The 19085-nt window shown below is 43.8% G+C and overlaps 3 protein-coding genes across 3 annotated transcripts; 2 read left to right on the top strand and 1 right to left on the bottom strand.

Annotated features, from left to right (window-relative positions):
• Positions 1–4851: 4851 nt before the first annotated feature.
• LOC310802990 (trypsin-3) lies at positions 4852–7288 on the top strand (the record flags this gene model as incomplete). Its single annotated transcript, XM_083667626.1, has 5 exons — positions 4852–4906; positions 5354–5510; positions 5964–6105; positions 6459–6716; positions 7136–7288. The coding sequence occupies 5 exons, from the start codon at positions 4852–4854 to the stop codon at positions 7286–7288; spliced, it is 765 nt and encodes a 254-aa protein (XP_083523752.1).
• Positions 7289–8413: 1125 nt separating this feature from the next.
• On the top strand, positions 8414–10706 carry cdab (cytidine deaminase b; the record flags this gene model as incomplete). Its single annotated transcript, XM_083667625.1, has 4 exons — positions 8414–8618; positions 9744–9855; positions 10226–10283; positions 10569–10706. The coding sequence occupies 4 exons, from the start codon at positions 8414–8416 to the stop codon at positions 10704–10706; spliced, it is 513 nt and encodes a 170-aa protein (XP_083523751.1).
• A 522-nt stretch (positions 10707–11228) lies between these two features.
• dnajc16l (DnaJ (Hsp40) homolog, subfamily C, member 16 like) lies at positions 11229–18862 on the bottom strand. The gene is made up of 15 exons (XM_083668287.1): positions 18807–18862; positions 18152–18356; positions 17865–17931; positions 17355–17676; positions 16905–17089; positions 16350–16454; positions 16028–16186; positions 15723–15853; positions 15121–15298; positions 14842–15024; positions 14660–14736; positions 14410–14490; positions 14020–14115; positions 13354–13524; positions 11229–13231 (listed from the first exon to the last, which is right to left on the bottom strand). The coding sequence occupies exons 2-15, from the start codon at positions 18328–18330 to the stop codon at positions 12730–12732; spliced, it is 2436 nt and encodes an 811-aa protein (XP_083524413.1). The 5' UTR covers positions 18331–18356; positions 18807–18862; the 3' UTR covers positions 11229–12729.
• Positions 18863–19085: the final 223 nt, after the last annotated feature.

Genomic DNA, 19085 nt, shown 5'->3' with positions numbered 1-19085 from the left:
GGTGTTTCCTGACCAAGGCCTACGCTTCCCTAACAGTCACTCATATAACCCAATGAGAGGTCTCCTCATTGATGATCCCCCACTGGGTTAAGCACCACTTGCTAGTGCCATCTCTTATAGGCAGACCTCGAGCATTTGCTTGGTCATGCCTGGAGTGCCAGGTGGGCGGGATTTACACTTTTAAGACAATTCTATTGGTTCCATTGTGTCAGGCAAAATCAATCAAGCACAGGTAAGTATTTGAACCCAGGTCTGCTTATAAGGTTTAGGAACATTTTCTCCTATCATCATCATGAATAGGGCAAGATAGAATTCTTTACAGTATTTTCATACCTGTACTTGAACAACCTCCCCATAGACTCTGACTGTCTCTATTCACAAGTAAGTACACGTAAGTGGTAGATTGGTGCCAACTGAGGAATTTCACCTCAGAAATACAACTCTGTCTATTTGACGACGACAACACAGCACATTTGAGGCAAACACACTGTTCCAATGGCAATGCCAGCATCTCAGAGGGCGGAATGCTATACATAGCTCTCCATTGTTGTGTATATGTGTGTCTTGTCACATGTGTCCCACTATGACTGCTTCTCATGGACTCCCCGTGCAGCTCTCTCTGCTGTTGAATGCGATTCATGTGATTCACGTGACACACACATCCTGTTTGGGACTGTAGCTCAGTTCTCCAGGGGGTGAGGAACACACTATTAACTTTCACCCTCACTGTACAACACCTTGGGGAGCACAACAACATGCAAACTGGGAGTGCCTATCCACCCACCAGTTTGTGTTTTAGCCGTGATGGGAACTGAAGACAGGGAAGAGACTAATGGTAGTGTTAGGGTGTCCAAAGGGATGGGAGGGGGGGGGAGGGAAGTCACTGGATGACTGTGCTAGCACAGACAAAACTTGTGATATCTAAAATGATCCATTCAAATGATACAAATCCATTAAAGGGGATCTGGGATTGGTACATCCATGTTTGGACTTTTATGTCAAATGAATGATATGGCCATTGATTCTTGAAGAATATAACTTATAAATGTCTCATGAGCTTAGTTTAACTGTTTTACCCCATCAAAACCCAAAATATCATCTTGTTTTACCCCATTGTGTTACCCGTGAACGTCTGAAGAACCAGATTGACGGCACACAGGGAAGGTGGTGGGGTTTAGCCCAAAGCGTATTTAATAATAAAAGGGGAAAAGGGGTAGGAGAGAGAAGGATAATCCAATAGAGAGTAGTCCAGGGTCGGTCCAGGGTTCGGCAGGCAGGCGGGTAGTCAGATGAGCAGAGGTTCGGCAGGCAGGCGGGTAGTCAGACCAGCAGGGGTCAGGCAGGCGGGTAGTCAGACAGGCAAGGGTCAGGTAGGCAGGCGGGTAGTCAACACTGGAATGGGCTAGGTCCGTGGAAGGTACCAGAGGTACCAGAGGGCCGGTCAGGGAGAGGGACTGTAACACATTGCTTGTAAACAATGCAATTGTAAACAAGTGTACAGTAGCTATGAAGCAAAATGTTTATTCATAAACGTTTTACTATGACACTTGTTGTCTCTGTTTTACAGTGCTGTGTCCCTGTTGCGCACAGGGAGGGCTTTTCTCTTGGTGTGATCACCTTCTTTGACCAAAGAGAAAATGTATTTGGGCATCATTAGACTACTAACTCTATTGATATAAGACACCTTTACTTCAAACTCAAATTTCACCAATAGGCTAAAATATTTTCACAGGCTAATTATTTGGTTGCAGATACGACTGGCTAGAAATCTAGGTTACACAACTCTGGTTTTCGTATGAATATTAAAGTTTTGGTATTCAATTATGCTGCATAACAGACACTCACAAAATATTATTCACAAATTATGTAATAGTAGGCTATAGGCCTACTGCATTAGGCCTACTGCATTAGGCTACACTCCTACAGCTTCGTAGTCAGACTGAAAAGTTACCGGAACGTGTAGTGCTTATTTGACTCTATTATCAGTTGCTTCTTACAGCTTTGCGTTGATTTCTCAAAATATTATTCCCAAATTCATTAGGCTGTAGGTCTATCGCATTAGGCTAGCTCTCCACATTACACCCTATTATGATGTTTTTAATGATGAATCAGCATCACCTCGAAATGCTAAACAATCTATATGGCAAGACACATCTTTCATCATAGTTTAGTCAAAATTGGTCCAATATACAGTAATTTCATGAATGCCACATCTGTATTGCAAGACCCATTATTCACCCAAGTTACATCAAAATTGTCCCAGTGGTGTCGGAGAAAAAGCGGTGACATACCAACGGACAGAGACCAAATCATTTTGTTGGTGGGGGACAATAATGCTTCAAAATGTGATTAAAACTATCATTTTGATTTTATTTGAGCATAAACATTTCGCCAACCCCACACCTCAGTTGTGGGAGACGCTTTGATGTTATTCGAATCCCTGATTGCCCCTTTAAGTGGGGGGACTGACCCAAGATCAGCATCAGGGGGCAACATCACCCTAGTACCTGTATCTATTTGCTGTAGAAAGCTACGCTGTAATCCCATTGTGTCTGGCCAGGCCGAAATGTGGAATAAACAAAGTGTCCTGTTCTGTCCATGATCCCCATTCAGATCTTTACCAATTCAACCTCCATCTTGGATCACAATGGGAATTGAAACTGATATACAAACATCAATTAATATAACCCCACAGTCCTATGCACTCCCTCCCATAACAAATCAGCAACTATCCTACAGCCACAAACAAACACCACGTCAGTAGACCATTGTATCCCTTGGCGACATCTTAAATTTCACCTCCCCAAAGATTCACTTTCCTTCCCATAAATAAGAAGACTATGAATGCCAGGGCACAAATCAAAGGCGTGCCAATTCCAAAGAAATGGGGGTATAATAATGAAGGGAAGATGGCTGCCTTTTGTCATGTACTAGGTCAGTGTCTTTGTGTCCCTCGCTTCATCTCATTCACAGATATGGTTTATGGTGGACAATAACGGTAGCAGTAACGTGAGAGCAGCTTTGGTTACAATATAAAAGGCGGGGAGAGAGTTCTCAGGCCTGTTGTCTGGGTGTGTGAGAGGTTTGTGTGAGGAGTGTGTGTGAGAGGTGAGAGTGTTTGGCTGACTGTCATCAGGGTGAGTATTATAACAATGCTTCGGACTGAGTTGATAAGATATACTAATGGGGCACTTTTTCGTCTTTGGTTATTACATTTTAGAAAAGATAGGTTTTCGGTGCACATGTATATCAAAATAGGTTTGCAGAATTGTTAATAGAACTATATTGTATTGAAAAGAAACTGTGGCTAGCCTATCACCATTACACAAATATTACATGTGTTATGTGGTTAAGTGATGGATCAATTAAGGATAATTGTTAAATTCATTAGAATGAATTATCCATAACTGTACAAAAAGGGCCATATGGCAAGCTATCAGTAATTTCAGTGTATTTCAAGGTACCCAAAACTGATGGGACAGATTTATCAAATGTCCAAATTAAGCACTCATGTTTGTATGTGGTCGACAATCCTTTGCATGCAATAACTGCCTGAAGTCTGCAACGCATTAACCCCACCAGACACTGGGTATCTTCTCTGGTGATGCTCTGCCAGGCCTGTACTGCAGCCATCTTCAGTTGTTGTTTGTTTTGATGATGTTTTGCCTTAAGTCTCCTCTTCAGCAAATGAAATGCATGTTCAATAGGATTTAAATCTGGAGATTGACTTAACCAGTCAACAACTTTCCACTTGTTGGCCCTGAAAAACTCACTAGTTGCAATGGTAGTATGTTTTGGGTCATTGCCCTGCTGTATGATGAAGCGCCGTCCAATGACTTTGGAATTCATCCTGCTTCTGCCGTCAGCAGTTACATCATCATGGAAGACAAGTGAGCCAGTTCTTGTGGAAGCCTTACATGCCCAAGCCATAACAACCCCTCCATCGTATTTTATAGATGAGGTGGTATGCGGTGGATATTGGGCAGTTCCTGTTTTTTTTCTCCACACTTTACTCTTGCCATCACTCTGGTACATATTCATCTCTGCAGGCTCTTTTTGCATCTTGCAGTGTAAGTCTTCTGCGGATGGTAGTCTCTGACACAATCACGCCTACCTCCTGGAGAGTGTTCCTGATTGTTTTGGGGGTTACCATAGTGAGCATTCTTCGGTCATCCACTGTAGAAGTCTTCCTTAGCCTACAAGGCCATTGGCGATTTTTGAGCTCACCAGTGCTTTCTTTCCTTTTAATGATGTTCCTTAACTGTTGATTTTGGTAGGTTTTGGCTATTTTTCTGATTGATTTGTTCTGATATTTCAGCCAAATAATGGCTTCCCTTGACTTTCATTGACATCTCTTTGGTCCTCATGTTGACAGACACCAACAGCAGACTCCAAAGGCAAACGCAAAGCCTAGAATCAATATCAGACATTGAGAGCTCTATTATGACTGCACAAATGATGTGACGGAACACACCTGACAAACCAGAAACACCTGTCAAGCCAATTGTCCCATCACTTTTGGGTACCCTGAAATAGGGGGACTATGTATAACAAGTGTTGTACTTCTGAATGGTGGAACCAATATGTACACAAATACCATCAAATAAAAGCTGAGAATCTCTACTTCAATCCCATAATAATGGTTTGATTTCCAGATCCAAACCTTTGGAGTGTAGAGCCAAAATAAGAAGAAATGCTTCACTGTCATATTGGTAATGAATACCAATCAAATAAGACAAGATAAGATACATTTCATGGTCTTGGATGGGTGTCTTGGACATCATGTGCTTGTTTGTGAATGTCTGTGCGATGATGGCTGTTAGTAAACTATCTTTCTGTCTCCAGACAACCATGACAGAATCATGTTACCTATCCCTGGTCTTACTGGTCATCCTCACCATCAGAGGTAAACAACAAGTGTGTGTGTGTGTGTGTGTGTGTGTGTGTGTGTGTGTGTGTGTGTGTGTGTGTGTGTGTGTGTGTGTGTGTATGTGTATGTCTGTGTGTGTGTGTGTGTGTGTGTGTGTGTCTGTCTGTGTGTTTGTCAAGTAATCCGTTTTTGTCCTGTAGCATATATATCTTGAGATGTTATGTCATCTGATTTCTTGTGCTGTTGTGCACATGTTGTATTCGGGTCAGTGTATATAAAAAGGACATTTTTCATTTCCACTTCTCTCCCTCTTTCTCTTCGACTCTGCATGACACTGAAATAGAAATGATTTGGCAGATTTTTGATCCAGCGGTCTCTCTACTCTTTACTGACTATTCCTTCACCCCCCCCCCCTCTCCTTCTCTCTCTCTCTCTCTCTCTCTCTCTCTCCCCGCTCTCCCCGCTCTCCTCCTGTTGTCTCAGGTGCATATGGGCAGAGGATCATCGGGGGTCAAGAGGTGGAGCCGCACTCCATTAAGTACCAAGCCTCCCTTCAGTATAAGTCCAGCAATCACCATTTCTGCGGTGGCACCCTCATACACCCACAGTGGGTGGTGTCTGCTGCTCACTGCTGGAAACCGTGAGTACTACAGCTATTATTAAACCTCATAGCCGAGTGTCCCCACAACAGGGCCCTGTTCAAATACTTGGAAATTACCGCATACTTCCTTAAAGAAATTATGAAAGGACGGTTGGATTGGTGGAATCATTGTTTTCACTTCTCCAGTCACGCATAGATAAAAGCGATTGCCTCAAGAATTCGAGGAAGGGATGATGCATGTGTACAGACAAGAAATGAGATATCATGGCAGACGCATGAGAGTGACTAAAGATCAATACCAAGAACATGCGCATTAAAATCATTGACCTAAAGTACAATATGAAAACAACATAATTCTGCTTCCCTGCTAATGTGGAGTGAATCACCTCAGATTTAAATTCTTGCCATAGACTCACTCTAGACTCCAGATGATTGAAGTGATTGGTACGGGTTTCCAAATTGTCTGCTGACCTCTTTCTCCGTGGTCCACAGGAACCACCTGATCAAAGTGGTGCTGAGTGAACATAGCCTCTCCAAAAAGGATGGCTTTGAGCAGATGTTCAACGTCTCCAAGGTCATGGTTTACTACAGCTACAGCTACAGAAGCTTTGACAGTGACATCATGCTGATCAAAGTATGGCCATCTTAAATGCTATGGATGGTAGGCTAGGCTACATGTTGGGAAGAAGCCTTTGCTCTTGGGGTGTTCTCACTGTGGGGTCTGACAGCTTCTATGTCAGCTATGACTCCTGTGTGGGTGACTGTTATCAGATATGATGTTCTGGTCTGATGAATGAACTGTGACTATTTTGATCAGGTTCCCCTGTGTTGTCCGTTGCTAAAACTGACAAAATTACACAATCATAAGTTTTCCATCTCATTGCTTAATTTCTTTGGCCTGGGGCTGTTGTTAAGCACTTTGTGACAAATGTGTTCTTTTGTTCTATTTCTCAATGAAAATGTATTTATTTTATCTCCCGCCCTCAGCTCGATCGGCCTGCCAACCTCAACGCCTATGTCCAGCCCGCCACCCTCCCAGACACCAACACGCCCCCGTTGCAGCGGGGAACAACCTGTATGGTGAGCGGCTGGGGGGTGACCCATATCAACAGCTACCAACTGTCCCCCGTGCTGAGAGCAGTGTATGTGGATGTCATCACTCACTGTCAGTACTACTACTACTTTAAGATATCTGAAAACATGGTTTGTGCCGGATCACGTTTCGGAGGGAAAGACTCCTGTCAGGTGAGAGATCTGAGTTTGTAATCCTCAGTATATGCCTAGGAGAGTGTAGTGGATATGGTTCAGTGATGAGTAATCTTAATCTCACACTGGAAATCTTCTATTATTAGTGAATGTATAGGCTTTAGCTCATAGGGCTAACATGGTATTGAATTGTGCACCAGGTGAGGCTGATGCAGGCAGAAATCATAGGACGGGCTCATTGTAATGCATGGCATGGAATCAGGAGTCTTCATTCCATTCCATGCATTAAAATAAGCCTGTCCTCTGATTTCTGCCTCCATCAGCTTCCCATTGTGCAAAATCGAACAAATGATTGAAAAGTGCACCTGGCCATCTAATAATCAATGGCAAAATATATTTGTATATTTGAATACTCATAGAAAGTGACTCTTGATCCTGGCTCTCTGTTTGTGTACCAGGGCGACTCTGGGGGGCCCCTCATCTGTAATGGCAACTTTGAGGGCATTGTTTCCTGGGGCATCAGCTGTGCCAACCGCTACTACCCAGGCGTATACACCAAAGTCAGAAACTACCTCCGCTGGATCAAATGGATCATCGAGAATAACAGCTAGTTTATTTAGTTTACCGAATCCCCTTTATAGGGGAACTTTTTCAATGACGTACACTAAGCTAACTGAACTAGCAACTAGCTGCTGTCATGGCACAGGTCTCCATTGTATAAGAGACTATTTCATCGCAATGACATCACTTGTATAGACAAAGAATATATAAAGGGTATAGAAACTGGATGTTCCACAAGGTTTGCTGTTTCAGGAATTATACTATAACAATAGCTGTGAATATACAGTATAATATAACCTTGCCTTGGTAACCACCGATAGTGTTATCAGCCTTTAGAGAGGTGATCAACCCAGGGTTCAGTAATCTAATGAAACATATTTACAGATACCTCCAACCTCGTGTTTGTACATACAAAAGTGAACTTTTCCACTCATTGAGAAATACCAGAGGGTTGGATGGTATGACTCAGTTGCTGTACCAAACATTGAAAAAATGCTCCTCTTATGTGTAAGAGACATGAAATCTTGAGCAACTACAGGGGAATATCACTGTGACGTATTATGATTGATAATTATGTCATAGAATTTCCTTGTAAATGGAAACCATTTGTTATGTTGTTGAATCATCTTGTAGACACTGACACACTGCCTCACTCATAAAACATTCTAGCATTTCACAATTTCTCTGGTGCTTTTTGTTTCTCTAGCTGCTTTTCCACTGACCCACAAGGCAGTAAAATAATAAAGATACATATTTTCCCAAGGTGTGTCTTTACTAATTTGTTAGGAAAACATCACTTTTTACCATCATAAACTTTGCTCTATGAACACTGTCTATTTAAGAGAAAATGATTAAGGTAACACAACACACCCTATCTCATACAAGTCATCATTATGTAACTGTGTAGATCGTCTACTTTCACTCCCCCCGCTCCCCTCGCCCCTAACACCCACCTCTCCACCCCCACCCCTTCAGGACCATCCCGCTCCCACCCCACCTAGCCAGTACAACAACCAGTACATCTGAGGGAGGATGTCCCAGCAACACGGATTGGCTACAGAAACACACCTACCCCTCCTATCGATTGCAACACAAACTTATATTTTGATCAGAAGTTAGAGGAACTCAACAAGATCAGACACACATACACACACCCTCACAAACTAACAGCTAACATGGGAGACCTGAAACTGAGACGGGAGATGATCCATGGGAAGGAGCTGAGTTCGCTCCAACACCCAGCAGGGGTACCCCATGAGGACGAAGGGGTTAAGGGCCTTATCCACCACTCCCTGGAGGCCAAGGAGTTTGCCTACTGCCCCTACAGCAAGTTCAGAGTGGGGGCTGCCCTCCGAGCCCATGACGGCAGGGTGTTCACAGGTGAGGAGCTGCGTTTGACAGGGTTGTAATGTTGTTAAGTGTACAGGTCAATGGTGAATTTATAAACCTGTACCACAGAGGTATACTGTATTTATTCTTATTCTCTGTTATAGGGAATTCTAGCCAAAGTGTGACAAATGTCTTGTGTATGTAGATGTTCAATAGGATGCCTCTCTAACCAGTATGCTAAGGAGGTTGACTGACTACTAGTCATATAGTCTGTGACGATAATGTGAAGCCTGGTCCCCATATCAGGGAAGTAGAAGCAAAGGTATGTGAAGGAGCAAGTAGGGGATGTACAGCATAATTTGACCAGAGCCATATAACCAGAGCATTGATGTCATTATCAATGTTCTGTGGAACTGGAAGATGATTCACATGTGTTCCCTGGAGTCAGTATTGCTGACGAACTGCTAAAGATCTCTATAGCACACAGTTAAAGCATGAGAATCAGTTATATCATGAGAATGTTTAACTCAAGACGTTCTCTCAGATGTTAAGTTAGAATGCACATGGAATGAGAATATCTATGATCATAGCTGTCACCTTTGTGTTGCATAGCCATGTTAATGATTACCTAACAGCACCGCAGACAGACTCATCCAAACCTATCCAAAAAAAAAAGCCATGTCATCTCCTTGGTTTAAACTTTTATATAACTTTTATATAAACTGAAAATACTTTAAATCAGTGCCTTAAAAGGATATCTGTTTAGTGTTGATATTGGCAAATTGAGCCCTCAATCCAGCCTTGAACTGCAGTGACATTTTGTGCGTCATTGAGTGTCAACACAGTAGGCTACATCTGTCACACTGTCAGGTGACTCAAATAGTGACCAACATGTCTGACTCTGTTACGTAAAAGGATGCTTCCTGTTTGTAATAGCCTTGATTCCACATTTCAGGGACAATTATCAGGGCAAGCTACCTTTTAAGCATTGAGGGAATGTGAGAACATAGGACTTTGTCTCAACTCATCCTCACAAAGGCAAGTGTTCCTAGTCTCAGAAGGCTCAGACCTCTTGGCAGAGGCTGTAGTGTGCTTGCCTTGCCTACATGGAGCTCTAATACCATCTTGGAGGGGAGGTCTTATCTCCAGTTCTGCTTGCTTTCTCTCCCTCGTCAGGGTGCAATGTGGAAAATGCGTGTTACAACCTGGGGGTGTGTGCAGAGAGGAATGCCATCTCCAAAGCAGTCTCAGAAGGCTACAGGAGCTTCAAAGCCATTGCAATCTCCAGGTACTGTTCTGCACTGGTTTTCATATGTTTATGTTCAGATTTATTCAACCCCAGCTCTGGCTGTAGGCCTATCCCTGATAAACTCATTAATTCGTTTATCTTAATGAAGTGTGCTTGAGGTCTTTGGTCATAAAGTTGTTAACTGTTATTACACTTTATTTTTGAACAGCATCTGTCATAAAGTGACTTACTCAAGTGTAAACCCATCTCCTTACGACTGTGCCTCTCCAATGCTGACCTCTGGTGTCAATGAAATGTTATGACATTTGTTGTTATCTTATCCAATTGTCTGATTCATAGAGAGTGAGTATGAATTGGCTAAAGACTCACTGTTGTGAAGTATTATCTCATGTTATCTATTTGTTTGCAGTGACTTAAATGACCAGTTCATCTCCCCATGTGGTGGCTGCAGGCAATTCATGAGAGAGGTAATACATCTATATAAAAACTATTAAACGGTCAAACATCTAGGTAATACAACTACAGTATACTATAATTGTGTGAAATTAACCCAAAGGGCTAATTTGAATTATGGGATCTACTCTACTCATAACATTATGGTTGCCAGCGTTAGTCACTACACAATGTAGGCCCATAGGCAACATGTTGCTGAAACAACTCATTACTTCATGAAGTTTAATGGACTGCATTACTGCTGTACAGCCTGTTATACAGTATTTCAATGTGCTTGTCTCTCTACTCTCCCTCCACAGTTTGGGGCCAGCTGGGACGTGTATTTATCCAAGCCTGACGGGTCCTATGTAGAGATGAATGTGAGTGAGCTCCTACCTCTCTCCTTTGGCCCGGAGGACCTGAACATGAAGAAAGTGTTTCATATCCATGAGTTTTAACCTGATAGCCCTGCTGTCTGGTTTATGTAGGACCCTAATGTCTGGCAAGACTGCTGATATACTTGAAGTATTGGTGCTTTTTAGGCAGGGAAAGCAAAAGGAGTAAAGTCAACTACTATGATGTTGTGAATGCATGGCTTATGTAGCATGGAGGGAAGGAGTAACACTTATAGTCAAAAGAATGTCATAGTATGTGTAGCATGAGTGAAAACTAGTTGTACACATGCGTATCTGTTTATTATAAGTTATTATCAACATTAAAAGTATGTTCATTTTAAATAAAGTTACATATTTAAGTGCATTGATCAATTCTTTATGTATTTAATAAACATGTCAAATGGATTGTTGTTTTCTTTTTCCATACTTTGTCTCAACATACGGTACAGTACTGACTCACCATGGCATTACTGTATTGATAAACCTCAACAAACTATTCATGCCTGGTATGTATTCAATACCATCACCAATACTAGTAAGAACCAAGTACAGACAAACCATAATTATATCAGTCAACAGTCTTGATCAATTTAGAAAAGATTTATTAGTGTTTAAGAAGCATGAGCAACATCAAATAAATATTGTACAGCACATCTAATCATATATTATTCACAATCTTACAAATGAACAATCTATAAAAAAATTAAATGGACAACTACTGATTCTCCCTACAGTTCAACATCTCATTAACAGTAATATCATATGTCAGATTTTGAGAAACTAATCTGGCTCAGCGAGATTACTGTAACAGTTTGAGTTTATTATTCAAAAATGTTGAACATCAATTATCAACACCAATATTGGACATGATTGACATACCAATGACACACAAACAAAAATAAAGCAGTTAGTTTATATCGATCTATCAGTTCGTGAGCAGCAAATCATTCTGTAAGGAATAACTCAGGAAGAGGCACCTTATGCAAGCATATGAGGACATGAGGATAACAATGTAGAATAAAGTAGCGTGTAAAGTAGCGGTTTTTCTTACATGCATTAAGATTCATAGTGGTTTAAGGGCCCTGTCTCAAAATGAAAGTAAGTAACAGAATAAGAAGATGGAAAGATGAAACATTTCTTCCTGATTCAGATTTACACAAATAAAAAGATAATGCAACAATTACTAAAGATAAAAAGACTAACAGGTGATATCTCCTACTAGGCAGCCAGGCCTCAGCAGCAGTGTAGCACACTATGGGGCCCTATTCACAACCTTTAACCAGGGATTTACATGACATGATTCATACGTTTTTCTTTTTTTCACAAGTTGATAGTTCTGTATTTGTATCCTAACCTCCATTCTTGCACTGCAAGAAAAGTGATATTATAGACTCATCACAAACACCTGGTAGCTGAGGTTGATTGAATATGGTCCTTGGTGCTTACTTACAACAAAGAAAAACAAACAATATACAGACAGTGCTTAACAGTGCAACGGGTAAAGTTCTCAATCCCCAAGTCTTGGTAAACAGCTCTCTATGAAAGCCCATGGCAAGATCAGTGCATTTAAAGCTGACTTTTCCTTAAATATCTCCTTAAGCAAAACAAAGGCCCTTATGATAGGGTAACTGGGGCTTCTGCATCCCATAATATTCAAAATTAACATTCTCAATCTCAATCATTGGCATCATATAATGAGACAAAAATTACCTTCAATATTTCAAAGGGCTTAAATCAGTAACCTCATTTATCTTATCATTAGGAGCCTCCTTTCCCTTCTACTTATATAAAGGCATTGCCTGGGCTCGATTCCAATCAAATAACTCAACACCTGTACTTCTACTTGGGAGACATGAAGGAATAACAAGGATCAGATTGGAATCTAACCTGGAGTTCCATGGGAGCATCTCAATTGTCTAAAGCAGATTCCTCTCCGCATGGCAAAGGCAAAAAGAGGAAGCCATCTAGAGTACTGAGATGCACCCCAGACTCCTTACCCAGGGAGCAGGGCTGAATAAGGAAGCATGACTTCACTCTACTCTAGCCCCGCTATGCCTTTACTGAGAGAGGTCAGAGGCTGCTTGGTTCAGCTCTCTGGTGAGGTGGTAGTAGTGGTGTCTAGACTGGGCCAGGCAGGGACCCTCAGCCTGGGTAGAGTGCCTTCCATTAGCCTCTCCATCCACAGCCCTAGCCGGTCCAGCTTATGGTGCACCTCCAGGCTGGTAGCCCTGGATGAGCCTCTCCCTGCCCCCCCGTCCTCCCTGGACCGTGACCGCGACCTGGACTGGGACCTGGACCTGGACCTGGATTTCCTCCTGGAACCTCCTTGGTCAAAGGAAGTCTCTCCGTTGGGGTCATCTCCGGTGAAGACAGGCTTAAAGAGGCAGAAGTACTTCTTGTTTCCGTTGAGGGCCAGGACGTGGCCTGTGAAGTCCCTGGTACGCCCGGGGGTGGAAGAGGAGTCCTCTCCATCATCTTCCTCTCCATGGCCGAAGGCCTGTGCTGCGTCAGGGACAGAGCCCAGGAGAGAGGGCATCCAATGGCAGTGCTTGTCTGCATTCAGGAAGGAGAAGTGGAGCGTCTGGGTCCTACGGGTGAATGTAGACACATTAGAATGAGCGTACAGAATGGATAATGTAACAATTTAGCATGGTATACTGTAGAAGTATATAGCACACAGACACACAAGGAGATCAGAGCATAGCCTTACCCGGAGAAGGAGTAGACCTCTTTGGCAAACTTCCTGAGCAGGGCGTTCTTAGAGGCATCGCTGAGCACTAGGACCACATTGATGTGGCCTGGCCTTAGCTTCACCAGGTTACTGATGTAGGTGATGTCTGTCAGCTCTGTCACCTCGACAAAGTCCTTCTTTGGAGGCCGACTAGGGGTGGGGGGGAGATAAGCATGTTACAGAGGCTGAAGAGGGATCTAATGCACCCCTGTGCTTATGTTCAGGCCATTCCTCCCCCATACACACACACACACACACACACACACACACACACACACACACACACACACACACACACACACACACACACACACACACACACACACACACACACACACACACACACACACAGCTGCCAGCCTGCTGGTGGGGATTCATAACTTCAGCAGCTTCAGAGCGCTCAACTCTGAGACGCCCTTTAAAGACCCTGTAAAGACACTTCAGAGGGCCAGTCTGGAGCCTGGCCACGCCTTCGCCCACACACACTTCCACAGGTACACTGACACACTAACACCGCCATGACTGAATACCACAGGTTGCAGAGACATCACACGCACGTACACCACACCCACCTCCTTGGTGGTGCCTGTGAAAGGAAATGGAGAGGAAATCATTGTATTCTGAGTTTCTGATAGTACACCCTACCTGGAGGTATTGGCTCTGCTGGGAGAGGCGTCTGTGTCTGCAGCCCTTGGTGGTGGAGGGTCCTTTGGTTTCTGGGGCTTGTCGTCACCTGAGTCACTGGATATGAAGCAGAGAGAAGCTTTTGGATGTACAGTACATACACATTACAGCTATACAGCTAGATCTCATACGTATGTTTCAACACTCATATATGCCATATCCCCTAATCACACTACAGAGTTGGACAAAGTTGAGCTGGGCTATACTGTGCTGGCCTGGTTACACTATCTACTACAGTTCCTTGCTGTAACAGTGCTGGAAAGGAAAGTATGTGGATAGAAAATAGCAGAGCCAACACATTATGATTTGTGTCAACCCTATAGGTGTGTAAATAGGGACACCCATTCTCACCTAAAGGCCTGGATAATGACGGTGCCAAACAGGATGAAGAGAGCAGAGAAGATCAGGGACAGGATGGGCATCATCTCACGCCTGGAGGAGAAAACAACATCTGACTGAACGGACACTTTACAACGGACGGATGAAAACAGAAGGCAGCACACTGCCTAAAACACCTAGAAACATCATAACACAGTGTTAACCGAGTTAAAGGATTACAGATACAAATTGATTGATAAGGTAAACTATACTAAAGTCTTACCAGTTTGAGTAGAGAAGGTCATCATAGATCTGAAGAAGGTAATCATAGGCTGCATTCATCCACTGAATCAGATACATCTGGAGTTGGGGAGAGAAACAAATTATTATGTAAAACTTGGTAGCGTGGTGTAAGTGAGTGTGTGTGTGTGTGTGTGTGTGTGTGTGTGTGTGGAAGGCACTCACAGGAGCGAGCTCATTATTGAGTTCAGGCAGCATTGTATCATAGCTCAGGTACGTGGGGTCTTTCTGTAAGGACTCCAGCTGCTCGTGGAGGCGGAGCTTATCTTCCTCACTGCCGTTCCAGCCGCCCACCACAGAGCGGTACATCACCTTGCCAGCCGGGCTCCGCCTCTCCAGGATCACCACCTGTCGAGGTCACATGAAAGACACCTATGTATTAATATACACGAATACAAACACTTTAGCACGCACGCCTCGCTGCCTCATTAGATGTGTTCTGACCTGAGGGGAGAATGTGGCCTGGTTGTTGAGCAGGGCCTGACACAGGGGCTGCTGCTGTCTCTGGTAGACGTAGGTGAACCTTAGCACTTCTTTAGAATTGGCCGAAGCGAAGGCCAGGAAGGCCTGGTTCCCGGAGACAAACGCCTGCTCCTCGCCCGTGATCAACAGCACACAGTACCTGAGGAGGGGGAACCATACAACTGTTGGACAGGAAGGATGACATCATCCGGACACGAGACATCAGGTGACTATCATACATTAGGAAAGGGGGAAGGGGTTGATGATGATGTAAAGTAGGTCCAATCAGAGGGGTGCTTCCCAAATGGTTAAAATGGTTTCCTTTCCTCATCTCCTTCCCTTAGTCTACACTCGTGAAAACAGATGAAAGTTAGCCCAGGATAGGTATCCACCCGGCTTTCATCTTCATCTATCCTACAGTTTTCAAATCAGAGCGGGAAAAAAAGGAGACAGGATAGAGGAAGCCACTATTCCTGTACTAGGGGCATAGTGTCAGACTGGGCATCTTTCTACCCCCTCCCCCTGTCAATCTCTCGTCTTTGTGACATCCCCCTGACCCCAAAGCTTGGTGTGTTAGTTCTTACTTCCTGCGACGGTGGAACTGCTTGACAGGACACAGCTCATGAAACAGCCTCTGGTTGACCAGCCGAGGGACCTGCAGGAACTTGTTGTTGGAGATGAACTCATCCATGATCTGTCTCTTCATACCTTTGGCCTGAGTGAGGGTGGGAGAGCATGGGGGGAGAGGGGGGTCAGGAAGAGACAAGGGTATCATTAATATGGCATGCCAAAAACATACTACTATCATAGTACCTCTTCTCTTAGATCTGTGATAGGCATCAGTGGTTAAGGTTTGTTTTTGGGACAGCACCCCTGTGTCCTGTGTTACCTGAATGATATCTGCAGGCTTCTCTGTGTTCTCCTTGAACAGCAGCATTGTGGGGGCATAAGTGTTGATGTTAAACTGCCGCAGCAGTTGCGTGGTCTCCGTCAGTCCCTGGTCCACGTATCCAAAACGCACATAGCTCTTGAAGGCGAACGCTGTGAGCTGGAGTGAGGGAGAGAGGTCATGGTTGGGGTGCATACAGTGCATGTGAGGAAATTGTCACCATTGATTCCTGAGATAATGTACCACAAAAAAAAAACATCACACAAAAATTGTTGTGTGATGGCGTTTTTCCAAATGTTGGTGCAGGGTGTGGGTCTCTCACCTTGTAGAGAAGAGAAACGGCAGGCACTTGGTCAAACAGTAGCACACTGGGTTTATTCTCAACATGCCAGTTGCTCAGGAATGGCAGGTAGTTCTTATCTGTGATCTGAAGAAACAGAGAAAAAAAAACACCATAGATGCAAACACCACTACTGACCATTCACTCAAGCTGCCACGTCTACAAGAGCTATTTCTCATTTTATTTTTTGGACCGGCAAGCTTTTTACGCTGACATATTTTGGCCCAGGCATGACCAACAACCATGACCAATTTTATCCAGCTGTCACCCATCCATACTTTATGAAATGTATGAATAAGCTATACATACAGTGCCCCGTAAGTAATGGGACATTGAAGCATTTTTTCCTTCTTTTGGCTCTACACTCTAAAGGTTTGAGGTTAAAGTAGATTGTCAGCTTACGCAGGGCACTGTGTATTCTCAGAAAGAATTACACAGAGTAAATGACATTATGGACAAAATCTATAATATGCAATATATGTGTAATATATAGCCTATACAATATGGACATGTGCTGCTATTCTGAGGGCCAGGTACCTTCTCCACTAGTCTCTGGGGCAGCAGGTTCTCGACGAACTGGCGGAGGTGCTCTCGGACCACTGCGTAGTGGAAGACAGTCACTCTGCCGTTGACCACCCCCAGGATGGAGGGCGTACGGTGGACCCCCAGTTGGTTGGCTAGGCGACGCTCGTACCCAATGTCAACGATGCCGATCCCAACACCTGCATGTCAGATGTCATTACATGCAATGTCATTACACACACACACACACACACACGAGTGAGCATTAGTGGGCATAGCAGCGCTACAGATCTCTGTTTACCTGTGTATACTGTGTGTTTCAATTCTTTGCTTTAACAAGGCATAATCACTGCTCTAGAACAACTTATCAACTTGAGATCAGCAAGCATAACTGCTGCACACTGTACAGTATATCATGTACATCCTAAATGACAGATTCATAGACATCAACCCAACCCAGCCTACCCAGAGGCTCCAGTTCCTGAACAGTCTCCCTCCAGACCGGTTCGATGTGGACGCAGGCAAAGCACCACTCGGATGTAATCTTGATCAGGTAGGGCCTCTTGAAGCTGTCGGGCAGCACCTCATTGTTATACTGGCCGTGGTTGAGCAGGTACTTGCTGTCTGAGAAGTCCCGGCCCGACCTGGGGAAGTTGAAGAAAGACTCGTCGAAGTAGAAGCTGCCCTGGAAGTGGCGGAAGCCTTGCTGGGCCTGGCCGAAATGCTGGTTCTCCTCCATCTGGCCGTACCGGTCGTAGTTGGCCCTCCGCTCCTCGTTGGACAGGATCTACAGAAGGACAGAGAGGCGATGGAGGGAAGGAGTGTGGGATTTCTTCTGATTAAAGGGTGCATCTCAATAGTGTCTCACCTTTTCCCTATATCCCAAAATCAGCAGACACATCACATCATCTAAAGTTATGTCTTGGCTTTACTTTTACTGTAAGACTGTGTGTTTGCTGAGTGCAAAACATTCACCTCATAAGATTTTGTAATCTTGATGAACATGTCCTCAGCTCCAGGATCCTTGTTCTTGTCTGGATGCCTAGAGAATTGAGAAAATGGACTTGAGGGTATTGGCACTGGTAGTAAAGATAAAAATGACCAGTCAAAACCAATTGACACCCTATCTAAAATGATTGCAAAGGGACATAAAAGCATCTTCCCAGAGCAGGCATAGGAAACAGAGACATGAAAGTGACAGGAACGAGGAGCATGTCTCCTAATGATTTGCCTAACAGAATAAGACAGTGCCTCAGTCTCACCATTCTTTGACTAACTGCTTGTACACCTTCTTGACCTCTGGTTGACTGGCACTCCTGCTGACCCCAAGGACTTTATAGGGGTCAAACTCAGCTGCAGTTGTCACCAGGTCTCCGAACAGCAGCAGGATAATGGTGAGCCAGATGGGAGCAGTCCGAAGCAGCCTACAGAGTCCCCCCATCTCCTCCCAGTGTCTGAATCAGCAATCTGAGGAGGAAAATAGGTGATGACATTTGCCAGCTAAGTATTGATAACTAGTTCTACCTAGAACAACAATAATATGTTAGCTATAGTAATGTTAGTAACATGACATGACTGTCAATACAATACATGACAGATGGCCACATTAAAAAGGGAGCAGCACATTGCTTGCAATGCAGTGTGCAAGATAAAGCTAGCTAGCTAATTCTGAATAGACTGTAGAACATATATTTGAAGCTAGAACCACCACAATCCATGCACTAGCTATCTATCCAGCCCAATTAGCATAGCAAGTTCACATTAGCTAGCTTGATGATGGCTGCTAGCTAACGTTAGTTACCTAATCTAAATTGATAACATCCTGAACATAAACATAACGTTGGTGAAACTATAATGAAAACAATAGCAAACTATTGTTAGTTACTAGCTATGGATATAGCTGCTACTATAATTTACCTGGATCAGTGCAAAAATCAACTTCTCATCATCGACTGATAACAGAGGAATAGTCAGAAAGATGAGTGGAGGGCGTAGGATCATAGATGACAGCTGACACCGGCAATTGGTTTCTACTTGCACAGCTGTGAGCTATTGCAATGCAGTGGCACTACTGCCCCCTGCAGTGTTGGAGTGCAGCACAGCCAATGTCGCCACACAAATAGCTTTCTATCAGACAGTAGAGTTCTATCTTACGGTTGTATCCCTGGAATGATGGCTAAAGTGTTGTGTTTAGCT

This window comes from Argentina silus (genome assembly GCF_951799395.1).
Source record: "Argentina silus genome assembly, chromosome: 4".
In the NCBI taxonomy this organism is placed as follows: domain Eukaryota; kingdom Metazoa; phylum Chordata; class Actinopteri; order Argentiniformes; family Argentinidae; genus Argentina; species Argentina silus.
The sequence above is the reverse complement of the archived record's forward strand: the minus strand, read 5'-3'. Positions and strand labels throughout refer to the sequence as shown.